The following is a 12,581-nucleotide window of genomic DNA, read 5'->3' on the forward strand; positions in this document are numbered from 1 at the left end:
CGAGGTATCGCCGAAGTCGAGCGACGCGGAAAAAAACACGCGAGGCAAACCGTTGGAGAGGCGTTGTGTATGTGAATGTGTATGTGTCCGGGGTAGTCAGAAATCAGGAGACAGAGGACATTGTTTCTCGAGCGTCGCGAAGAAACGGCCACGAGGTGCGAACGTTATTCCGCCGTTCCTTACATATTTTCCTTTTTAATAAACCTATATACATACGTATATAGGTTTTACAGAGAATTAAAATAACGTGTCTGGCGTTACGGATAGCTGCTGCGTTCAACACACACAACCACACAACACATGAAAACAAATGCAGTACATCACATATACGTGAGGACGTTGCGTTGGTGTGTTTCAACGCTCCGTCTAGTCTAGGCAGTAGAAATTCGTCGATAAAATACAAAGAAAAATGTAGAAAAAACTTGAAATATATGTATGTGTTAAATATATATTTGTGAGTGAAAATTTGTATACAAAATTAAAATGTTGCATATAAAATATTGTTACATGCAATTTAAATATTAAAAAAAGAAGAAAAAGAAAATGTTCTTTTCACACTGGGTATCGACCGTGGAACGTGTCACTTACAATACAACTATCATCCATAACTACCCAACCGTTTGCATTGAGAATTGAGGATACTATTAGTTTCTTCCGATATATGTGTTTTCGATGATCACTGATGTTCATATATACGTATATGGAAGAATAAGCGGTGCTCATGTCATTATTTTATATATACCTTCCTGTTTGTACTATGTGTCCTGCTACAGTTTGCGTACAGATTTGGTTTAGTTGCTACTAAGAAATACGCATTAATACAAAATATTTCACAAAATATCATCGTTTAATTTCTAGATTCATCCTTCAAAATTTCATACAACTCTCTGAGGATCACATCGAAGAGTCCTCTCCTAATTGTGAGGAAGGAGAAAATATTTGAACAATCGAAAAGATCACGCGTGGCTCGTGCCGTTTACTCGCGACTGGCCAACATTTCAGTTTCAGGAGCGAGAGAGTAAGATTCACTTTACATTTGCCTTCTCTCTCGACTTTCCGAAGCAATCCGAAGTGTAGTCCAAAGTACCGATCCGAAATGAAATTTTCAGTAACTCGCGTCGCTAATTTGGTTATCACAGATTCCGATTCCACATTGGCCGCCTTCCTAATTACACGCCGCTTTGTTTGCATAAGCTTAGCTAAGCTTGTCACATGTTTTACTGTTTTATCGATAAACTTAACAAAAAGCAATGCTGAGATATGATTTTACGGGAGCTAACTTTTCGTTCTTATGTGAGAAGATTTTGAGTTGGGAAATGATTCATTCGAAAGATGAAATTCAGTAGAGCGCACTCTGCTCATGATTTAACGAGATTCTGCTGATATTTAATAATGCGAGTGTTATAAAGTAGGACGACAATCGACCATTCACAATCGTGGAATTCACACAGTTTTATGTAACTTAGAGAGCGTTCTGAACGAAATCATGACCAGTATGCGACGCATTGAACTTTCTTCCTTCGTATGAACCATTTTCCAGCTCAAAACCTTCTCATATAAGGATGAAAAGTTAACTCCCGTAAAGTCATATTTTTCCCAAATTTTGTCAGTAATATCATCTCTCTGCCATATCCGGCAGATCCGGCAGATCCGGCATCTACCCTTTTAAGGACCTTTTCACATGTGCCGGTTAAAATTATCAGGCGTCCGGTTGCAAAGTGTATAAGACATTATGAGAGCATAAGTCCGGTGACCGGACACTGGATTACTGCCGGACAGAATGTCGGCAAGGCTTCGGTACCGAACACATCGAAATATACTTACTTTTGTCCCCACTCCCCCCTATACACTTTTCGTTTGAGGACCGCTGCAGATGAGCAATTTTTTATCGCCATGGCAATTTACTACCACGCTGGGCGTTGTAGCAATAAGGACAATTACAATAATGGACCGTAGAATGTGTGAAGACTAGTGTACATATCCGACATTGAGTGGCTGATGTCGGAAAAATTTATTTTCATTGCTAATTTTATTAATATTGCCTGACCTTTGTGAATACTTATTGTCTACTAATGCAAGAAGCTTTGTATAATTAGGGACGAGTAGTTTCAATGTTTGTGTGATCTGATTCTTACTTATACATATAACAGTGAGTTACAATAGTTATTATTTCCAGGATCCTTTTAATTCCTGGATTTAAGGAGAATGTGATGAATATGGAGGTTTGAATTCCATTTACTCCATTTTGAGTAAATAATTAGGACTATTTTAGTAGCACTATAAATACTTTTATGACTTTATTAAAACCCACTAAGTCTACGTACGTATGTAGGTACATACACATACACATATGCATATGCCTACATACGCATATGCATATTGTTGCGTCCCTTATGCACCGCAATTTAGGAGTCTATCGGGGTCGTAAGGCCCAATACGTTTGATCGTGGCGATGTACGGGTCGCTGGATGACTCAATCGGTTTGATTGAGATCCTCATGGAAAGTGGCAGGTCGTGGATGAAAGAATCGATTGGTTAACGAATAACAACGATTTAATAACACTTCTACAGATCACGTCGCGTGTTTGAGTATTCGTGTCACGAATGAATGGTGAATGTCTGATGTCTGATTGATGTCGGAATAGTGTCTCGCTAATGTGTCTCAATAATGTCTGAATATTGGTTTTACAAAAGTTCTCTTATATACCGATTCTTGTTGGCATCGGTCGACCAATCAGGAGCTTTACTAAATTCTATTGGTGCGGGGCTGCTTACATTTTCCGCAGCTAAAAATGGTAGTCAGGGAATTCGCGATCGGTGGAAAAACCCTGACCTAACGGTAAGGAACGCGCGGTGTCCTGCGTTTATTGGGGGCGCTCATAAACGCGACGCAGAGTCGAAAGGTGATCGTTTAGAAAATAATTGCTAGGGCTAAACTTCGATTCTAAGCCGAAACAGATGTTGTGCTTAACTAAAAAATGGTCCAAATCCTAACATCACTGGAGGTATAGGTCTGATGGTACGGGTTTTACAATGCTCTTATACGTCTAGAAATCGGTGTACTTTCAACAAAGTCCTTAGGACTGAACACATATGCTACGTATGTACGTATTATTTGTTGAAGGTTACGCGATATATTAATTTTTTTTATTAATTATAAATTCCTTTAAGTTCTTTAGATTAGTTTTAGTTTTCTTATAGAAATGATTTGTTTGTATAGCAGAAGATGTAAATATTGAAACACACTAGATTTTGTTAAGGCGCTACATCGAATAAGGGACCTGAAATACAGTAGTGTACGTTTAAATTTCAATACAATAGTTTCTCCTAAATTTGAATGATTTAGCGTTCTTATTCAATATCTTGAGATCAGTGCAATCTAAATATATTGATAAAAACAGTAAATATTTAGATCTAACGAAGGTAAATAGGAAGAAGCTGGTTAGTATTCTGAAGAGCGACGGCTGAGTCCGGACATTGCAAAGGGATGTTGCATACATTAGGATGAAACATTTAATTACAGAAATATCACTTTCTATTATTTTGAGAATCAATAAAGAGATAGATATTTTTTTGAGAATGGGTCTCTGTTAAAAAAAATAAACGAATAGAAAAATGGAGTCGGGCCATTTTTATTTTTCCGAGCTGTTTAAAACTATATGGATACATGCAGCAAAGTAAATAAAAATTTAAGTATAGAAAACATACTGTTCTTTCAATATACATATATGTCCGTACATTATAGAAATCACAAACGACTAAAAATTGGTATTTATCGATTGTTAAACATACAATAATTTGATGGAGGTGTACAATATAATACAATACTACTGATAGTGAAACTAATAGTTTCAACGATGGATATTAATGGATTTACTAACATAAACAATATTAATATAATATAGTGCATGCTTTTTCTCAGGTATAAAGAAAACAATAGTTAAAAATAGTAATGGATCAATTAAAAATAAGTTAACCCATTTGATCTATAATACAATACCTTTCATATCATATAGAATCCAAGGTTTTCTATTGAATTTTTTTGGAATTACAATTCCCTGGTTAAGTGATCAATATTTTATCAAACGTTTTATAACACCGTTTGTGTAATGATTGTAGTCAGTATTTACTACTGTTAAAAAAATATTCGTTAAATTTACTAAAGCTTGAAATAATATCTAGTAATAATTAAAAAGATATTTGATTAATTATTGATCGTGATTCAACCACATAATTGCACATTCAATTAATCGTCTTTGTTTGAGTTGTGCTTTTTCGAGCTCGATCGTCAAATTTCTAGATTCTATATAGATAGTATCTCCATGAGTTTCTGAAAGCAGTAATGATAGAGTGTTAGTGTTTTTGTGTCATTGGTAACTATAATCGTTTAGACGATCAATGCAGACTTATTCTTTATATCAGACTTTATCCTTTATTTCTTTGAAAATAACAAAATAAGCCGAAATAAATTTCATTTCAATACGCACACGTATTGGTCTAAACAAAGAGACGTGTGTTATATTGAACACGGAAACAATAATCAAAAGCCAACGGTTAGGCTGTTGTAGGATATCATCATAATCTTCGTAACCCTAAATAATAGGATGTTTGGATAATTGGGGTTTACTTAGTGACAGATACGGAAGGGAAAGGGGATGATGGGATAACGAAAAATTTTGTTTTCTCTTCAAGAAAAGCTTGTGGATCCGCTCCTAGTGTCGCTGTTATTAGTTATCCAAAACTATGAAAAATGCGAGTCTTGTGTATAGATCAATATCTTAGTGTTTCATATTTTCATTCTTTCTCATGTTCTTATTCTCACCTCTAAAACAAACCTAATTTCTGTTAAGCAGAAGAACGGCCAAAGGCGACGAACCTTCACCGAAAGCCAAGCAGTGCGTGGCGCAAGGAGCGTAGAAGGGATCCGATCCAAAGCGAGGCGCTCGACATGTCCGCAGCCAGGGTCCATCATCATCATCATCACAGCAGGCCCAGCGTGATCGTGCTCACCACACCGCAACCTGGTAAGCTCGCCATAGCTCTCTTTCGTTGCCAATTCGTTAGGCGGGTTTCGTGTCGTTCTTCATCTGGCAAGAGGGGGTTGTAGGGACCCCTATTGTCTGACGACACACAGGGGTGACTGCGTCCTTTGACAATGCACTGTGATATACGAGGCGCAGATGTGCGGCGTAATCCTGCTGAATAGGAGCTCAGACGTTCCTCCTGTTCCGCAAAATTCCTTCGTTGCTGGAACAGGAATAGGCTTGTAAAGGAAATTACGAGAATTAAATAGGAAATCATGAAAATGTTCGACCTTGAGGGTTTTATTAGAAGAATTTGGTATTTTGTAAATCTGTTCGCATAAATGCGCTAGTGATACAATTTATTGCATCACTTGAATAGTACTGAGAAATTTTCAAACTTCAATGTTATATACCTTTGTTAATATCCACTCATATTCGATGCAACAGAAAGTGTATCAAAGTCTGAACCTCCTACATGTTGATTTTTTTTTCTCGATTTTATCTATGTCAGTACCCAAGGGGTAAAATTTTTTCTTAAATAGGGGGTTGTAAAATTGTAAAAATTTCGAAGTCATTAAATGGTCTATAGCTGTATTTTTACCAAGGAAGTTAGTGAACTAATTAGTGAAATAGAATTTTAGGTTGCTAATGATGTAATTGTTAACTTTTCCACAAGAAAAATTACTCTTTAATTTTGTAACCCTTTGATTTTATAGAAAACTGTATTTATCAAGATGATTCAGCACCTTCTCGCAAAGCAGAGGAAGTGTGTTTTTACATTATTTTTATATTTTTAATTATCTTCACAAATAAAATATATTTCTTCAGTTTATTATTTAACAATACATTTGTCGAAAAAGTGATCATAGATTAGAAGCACAGAAATGATAAATGTACAGCAATTCATTTAAACTGTTATAACCTCGTTAAAAAATATCCTTTTCTTGACATAGATTCGTGTGTTTTGGGGAAAAGTGACTACACTTTTCAGCATTTAATTGTGCTAAGCTAAGTAATCATCAACATTTAGATATTGAAATAGTTTCTGAATTGCATTTAAAGTTGTAAAGTGCTAACGATATTCATAACTTTGTATATTATTTCCTAAAGTGTAACTGTTTAATGTGTTAAATTTGCAAATTATTTGTTTACCAGGTACTACGATCGAGGATACCTCAGTGGCACCATCTCCGACGTCGACGCCGTCTGCAGCAGAGGGAGGTCAGAAGATCGGGATGAGAACAGTAGGCGGTGTAAGCGACCCTGCAATAGACGAACATTTTAAACGGTCGTTGGGACTAGAAGAATATGCTGCTGTCTTTAACGCGACCACTACCGACAAAGAGGCTGGTCTCAGCGGTACGGTATTTTTTACCGAAATACGGTAGTTAGGATTGAAATTGTACCACCTTATGAGAATATCAATATTTTTGGTTTAAGTGTTAAATAGGAAGTAATTGTCTGTATTAGTTTTCATTAAAGATCTAATTTCCTTTTTTTAGTTGAAATGTTCATTTATATAACAGTTTAGATATATTAGGTATCACGTTTACATTTACTTTCATGTTCAACAAATAGAATTCATTACAACAAATGAATCGGTGAGTTGAAGAATAGTACAAGTCCAAACACTACATTTTATTATATTTGATCTGTATATTTTACATGTTTAGACGTCAGAGCCAAAATGTTATAAGTCCGCTTATTTTTTGTGACTTAATACATTTTTTCTCAGGGATTCAGATATCCATAATTTTGAGATTATTCGAAAATGGCTAATTTTGGACTTGTACTGTTATTCAAGTCAACGATTCAAATATGATGTCCACTTTAGCGTCTGCTACTATCCTTACTAATTCTTGGAGATGTGGTTTTGGAGAGAGTTTCGAGCTCCATGTAAGATATTCTCAAAGAAATATTTTGAGACCGAAGCATATTTGTTTTTACAGCCAATCGAGCCAAATCTGACTCGATCTCGTTGTTTTTCGTTTACTAGGTCAAAATAGTGCGTTTCCATAAATATTTACTAACTGTTCGCGTTTGAAATTGAATTTCCTCGGTTATAATATCACTTTTGGTTTTGGAAACTGTTATGAGAATTGAAATAATGCTGTAATTCTGTACTTGAGTATTAACTGGACCCAAGTTTTGTTTTTGTTAGCAAAGTAAATGCAATCAACCCATTTCTTAACATAATATTTGAAGTGGTTTATACTGTTAAACTTCCTTTACTTATAACGTAACATACATAGATTCCTATTATTCTAATAAAATTAAAAGAAATCAGTAAGATCTATATCGTAATGATGATCTATATCGATTTTAATTTCGATTGCTCAGGACCGATATTATATGAATTCTGTATTGGTTTCATAACTGTTATAATATGTCAGTTTTATATCGGTTCCAAAACGATTCTGGAATCGATACTCATCAATTATACAGTAACTGAAATCATTAGATTTGGTGCCTGTTTGCGTATTGTTCTTAGTGTTCGGGAAACGATCGAGTAACGATTATAAAAAGGTTACGAATAGTATTCATGAACTGTTCGCTGGTAGACAGCGAACTTTAGAAGTGACCCGCCCAGATAAGAGTCCAACTATGATTCTGGTCTTTGGACGCTAAAGCAGACACTTATTGTATTGTTCTTAAAATTTTTAATCTCTGTCTATACCTGGGAGTATGTTGAACTGTTTTCTGTGATTGCATGATACTAAATCCTCTAAGAAAAAGTATTAACATAACAATTGACTAATTTGTACTCATTCTTCTACATACAAATATTTTAAATTTGATTCTAATACTTTATAAAATAACAAGTAGCATAAAATACTTACATATTTTTTAGATTACCATTTTATACATCATGCTATGTGTTGGAACTTGTAAGAAATCTAGCCTCTCCACCACAATCTTACATAGCTACTTTCAATATCTTAAACCATCTAACTATACAAAGCGTTAGAAAAAAAAGTCGGGTTATGATAAATAATCTTACATACATCTCTTGTTACAGTGGACGACCACTTCGCAAAGGCTCTAGGTGAAACCTGGACAAGGCTCCAAGCGACTAGCCGAAGCAAGGACTCCACCTAACTGCAGGACAGTTATCACGAGTTCTTTGTCACTTCGCCGTTGTCGTCCTCAAGGCATGGCCGATATCGTTCCATTTGTTCGTTGATTGATAGTGTTAAGTCGTTGTCGTTGATGGAAGGAACTTAATCAACCGATTAGGACCAAGAGGACGTATCTCTTTGTGTTTCGACAAATTCGTCCACTTGCTAGAAAGGGTTCTATTCAAGTGTCCTTGGTCGCGTGAAAGCAGCCGATGTTTGCGGTGACAGAAAGAAATGGGACTACACGGACGAATTTGACACCGATACTGTACATAGATGCACGCGTATTTCCTTTATTATGCCATCGTCGCAGTCATTGTCGCGGCCAGCCTTTAGGCTGTTAAGTTATTTATTACGATGTTCCATACTGCCTCGCTAAACAGTTCTAGTGGAGCCGTTTACTTCCCGATCGATAAGCCTGATCGCATGTACAATAAAAAAACCGCTAAATCAGTAAGAATCCAAGGTGATTAACGATCGCGTTAGGCTGATGTCAGAAATTGAGTGTGTAATAAACGGTTGGATGTGTATGTAATATGTAACAATTATTCGTATAAATGTTAACATTAGCATTATCATAACATATACATATATTGTATAACGTATATATGTATGTATATGTATGTTGTAATTATATCAAATCCGAGAGTCTTTATAAACAAGAGCAAAGATCGTCGCACAAACTTGTAACACGTGCTCGTGTCGAGCATCTAATTAATACGTAAATAATGTATTAAAGAGAAAGAAGAGGATACATAAAACCGACTGGTGATATTTTACTGATATTAGTTGCTGTTAGAACATGTCCAAATAATTTCCCAGTGACTTCTTCCATGGATCCCAGGTGTCGGTATTACTAAGAAGATTGCTAAGAAGAGTAGTACTGATTTCAAATGGTGCTAGGAGGACTAGCACAAACCCCAGCACGCATAGAAGTCAGTACCTCTACCTTCTTATTGTCCTCAGGCTCTTCTTTTTTCCATTTCTGTTTTTCAACTCTTCTGTTCTTTAGCTTTTGATGAAGATATGGCCCCACCGACTAACAAATGCCTCGCTTACCATTGACTCTTGGGCAACCCCACAAGTTCCACTTCCGATTAGAAGGGCCAGACTTCGAAGAGGCGTCCGCTGAACTCGAGTTTTGAACACTGCACACACGGACACGAAATTTCAAGACTGTGGAGCTCTTTTGAAAATTGACCACTTCGCGAAGCGCATGCCTTTAAACCGCATCCAAACGAAGTCTCGACGACATTCACCAATGGATGTCGACGTCTGGTAAAGAATTGGAAAGAAGGGTAGAGTTTCGAGTAGCAATTTTGGAGAAATGACGCAATGGAAAAAGACGTGACGGTTACAGATGGCGACCGGAGGCTTTATGTGTCGTAGGTGGGCCCAAACGGGCAAGCCAGACTGTCCCAGGAGCGCTCGGATGGCTTCCTATATGCAGGCAGCCTGTTCACTTGCCGTAAAGCAAAATGGTAACTTAATATTAGACTTGAATATAAGTACGGTAATCCCACACCAGAGTCCAAAGTAAGCCTACACCTACCCGCCGTCCCGTCCTACTGGACAGCCAGCCATCCCTGGACCTCCGTTCCCCCTTACGAGAACGCCCTCGAGCGTAATAATACGATGGGATACTAGATATTGGTGCTCTCTGTGTTCTAGGTGCAAATTGCGACCACCTATGCCTCCTCTCCCTTCTTATTTCTCGCGGCTCGCTTCTCTTCCTGTTCGCGCTTCTTGTCTAAAAAGAAGCTAACTCTTTTTGTCTGTATCTGCTACACCTCTATTAACTAGAGGGTGACACATCTTCGATTACTCGATCTTTGACAATAATAGCTCAAAAGCAAACCTTATTTCAATAGAAATAGAATTATCAATGCGTTGTGAACATTCTGAGTGTTCTTCTTCTCAACATCCATCATCAATTCTCATTCTTCCTCATTAAAAATTGTTTTGTTTTTTCATATTCTTCGGCACATTTTAAAGTTCTATTCCAAGATAATCATCTAACTGTTAGGGAGTAATACATTGCCTATTATTGAACAACAATTGCTTAGAAATAAGTCGTCTCCCAAATGGAGCTATCAAAATATTTGGTTTAGGGAAATATTGTTCTGACACTGATACATTTAATTAAACACTGATACATTTCTAGGTAGAGCATTTTTTAGAACTTTTCAGCAGGTCCATTTTTGACGAATATAATGCGCATCCTAAATAAAAATAGGATTATCCAGTGTGCTCTGGATGCTTACTTCAAAACAAAAATATTTCGAATCTAGCGTGCATCAGGAATAAACTATCCTTTAGCATCTATCGTGCAGAAATAGTGAACTCATTGTTCTTTTCGAAGGAACATCTGATTGAGCCTTTCCTTGTATAATGATTGCATGCGTGTCTGTGAAACAGGAGGGAGTTTTTCGCGGCATGAAATCGCAGAAACTCAATCCCTTTTTACAGTCTTCTTTTCAAGTAAACGGGAGCATAAGCGAGTCCCCGAAGTGCGACGACCTTCGTGGCAAGAAAAACTAGGATAAACCAGTCGTGTCTCTGCGTATCTCTTTAGAGTCGAAGTAAGTTAATCCGGCCGCGTATATCATGTTTTGAGTCCCTTTAAACGATACCCTGTGATACGCCTTGTACTCGCGAAACACTCAAGTTTCTTTCGAAACTACGTCAACGTTAGTCGTCGAATTGCTGGCGCGATAAGTATTCCCATCTTCCCGACTCTTCGACGTTCCACTGTCTTTCAAAGTAAGGTTTGTCGACACAAAAGGACAATGATTTTGAGTGATTTGAAATTAATCGGCTTTTAGAAACGCAGCTGTAAATGGACTAGACAGTCAGAGCAGATGCTCGTGAAAGCTATTTTCACGCAGGTGTTTCCGCGACTGTTTTACTAACCGAAACGTTCGCTGTATGTACTATAAGTGTAAATTCTTCTTGTTTTAATAAAAAATTTGGTCAATTATAGACAGAAAGCACCGATTGAACTGTGTTCATTTTCAGTCTGTAACCTTCAGAAGTACTTACATATCTTTGTGTATTGCTGAGGATAATGTAAAATCCATACACAAATCGCTTATTTGTTACAACAGTAACGCAATGAAAAAATTTGATTTTTCAAAAAATGAGTCAATATTATTATTCAGTGCAAAAATCATTTTTTCTATACGAATAATTAAAAAACAAAATTTAAAGTTGTGTCATTGTTGCAACAAATTAGCGATACGTATTATATATCGTCACTAAGGCTATGTTAATAATTTTATTGTAATCGTTTCAATTTATGCTATAAATGTTAGTAATTGTTTTTATTATTATAAAGCGTAAATTGATTGAAAAATTCTTCTGCATTTCAAAATCGAAATAATTCTTCAGTGACTGATGATGCTTCATATCTCTTAGAGTATTATCTATTAAGTTTTGGTATACTATCAAAAATTTGTGTACATTTTTTAAATGCTATGTCTGCTAATAACGTTTTTACATTCTTTTTGGATGTTGGAAATTAAAACTACAAAGAGACAATATCTTCTTCAAGAATACTCCATGTATACTGGTAGAGAGCAATCAGTTTTGTTTTAATATCAGTTCGATTCAATAAGTGCCAATAACCAAAGCTAACAGCTGGATTAGAGGGAATGAATACTGTGTGACAGTACAGATACTATTTACTATTAGGATGAGGAAAGCTCAGCGGTAGTTCACTGCTCTTCCAAAAGGAGCAAAAGTGGTGATCAGAACTTTCCCTAGATCTTTGTGGAAGAACTGTACAGTCATAGTCGGGAATGAAGCCACAATTTTAGGAATAATATTGCCTTGGCATCTAGAGAACTGCATTTCTTCTATTTAATGTATTTCTTCTTAGGTTTTACAGAAATTATAGCACATGATTTCTTCATCTGGATATGAAAATCAAACAAATGAAGTGGACGTCTTTGTAGAAGGAGTCAGTGTCGAGAAGCGTACCCTCGTGGTTCTTTCCATTAATTTTTACTACTTTTGCTACTTTTAGCAGTTCTTCAAGGTTAATTACGATCTAAGAAGTTACCTTGTCAGTATCTCCCGCATTATCAACTTGAAACTGAGCAACTCCTATCTCATGACTTTCTATATTCTTTGAAGCACATTCAATTTTTGGGTTATATAGTAATATTAGGATTTAGTACATTGCTGATATTGATAATTTCTCAATTCAAGCTAATTTAGCCAGCAAAGTCATTATGAGCCATCCTGAGGCCAGGAGTGATCTAGTTTCCTGGGTGTAAAGTAGGTTACATTCAGGTTATCCTAGACAAATTAAAGTCCTAATTCTGGAGTTTTTAGCTCCTATTGAGGAGTTAAATGAAAATTTTTAAATCGTAAAGTGGAACTACTCAATCTGTAGGGTAATTCGAGTCCCTTTACTTTTATGCATTGCTTCTTT

At 36.3% G+C, this 12,581-nt stretch overlaps 1 protein-coding gene across 3 annotated transcripts in view; it reads left to right on the forward strand.

Annotated features, from left to right (window-relative positions):
- The window catches only part of LOC143180841 (uncharacterized), a 41,909-nt gene extending 31,674 nt beyond the window's left edge, over window positions 1–10,235 (forward strand). For 2 of the 3 annotated variants that reach the window (XM_076380841.1, XM_076380840.1), the window contains exons 3-5: window positions 4,854–5,024; window positions 6,180–6,383; window positions 8,044–10,233. In XM_076380841.1, the coding sequence (XP_076236956.1) occupies window positions 4,854–5,024; window positions 6,180–6,383; window positions 8,044–8,123 (455 nt within the window). In that variant the 3' untranslated portion in view covers window positions 8,124–10,233. Of the gene's footprint in view, window positions 1–4,853; window positions 5,025–6,179; window positions 6,384–8,043 lie in introns of all 3 variants that reach the window. The other variant, XM_076380839.1, reaches the window with a different exon arrangement.
- The last annotated feature ends 2,346 nt before the right edge of the window (window positions 10,236–12,581 follow it).

The sequence above is a fragment of the Calliopsis andreniformis genome, chromosome 6 (genome assembly GCF_051401765.1).
Source record: "Calliopsis andreniformis isolate RMS-2024a chromosome 6, iyCalAndr_principal, whole genome shotgun sequence".
Classification (NCBI taxonomy): domain Eukaryota; kingdom Metazoa; phylum Arthropoda; class Insecta; order Hymenoptera; family Andrenidae; genus Calliopsis; species Calliopsis andreniformis.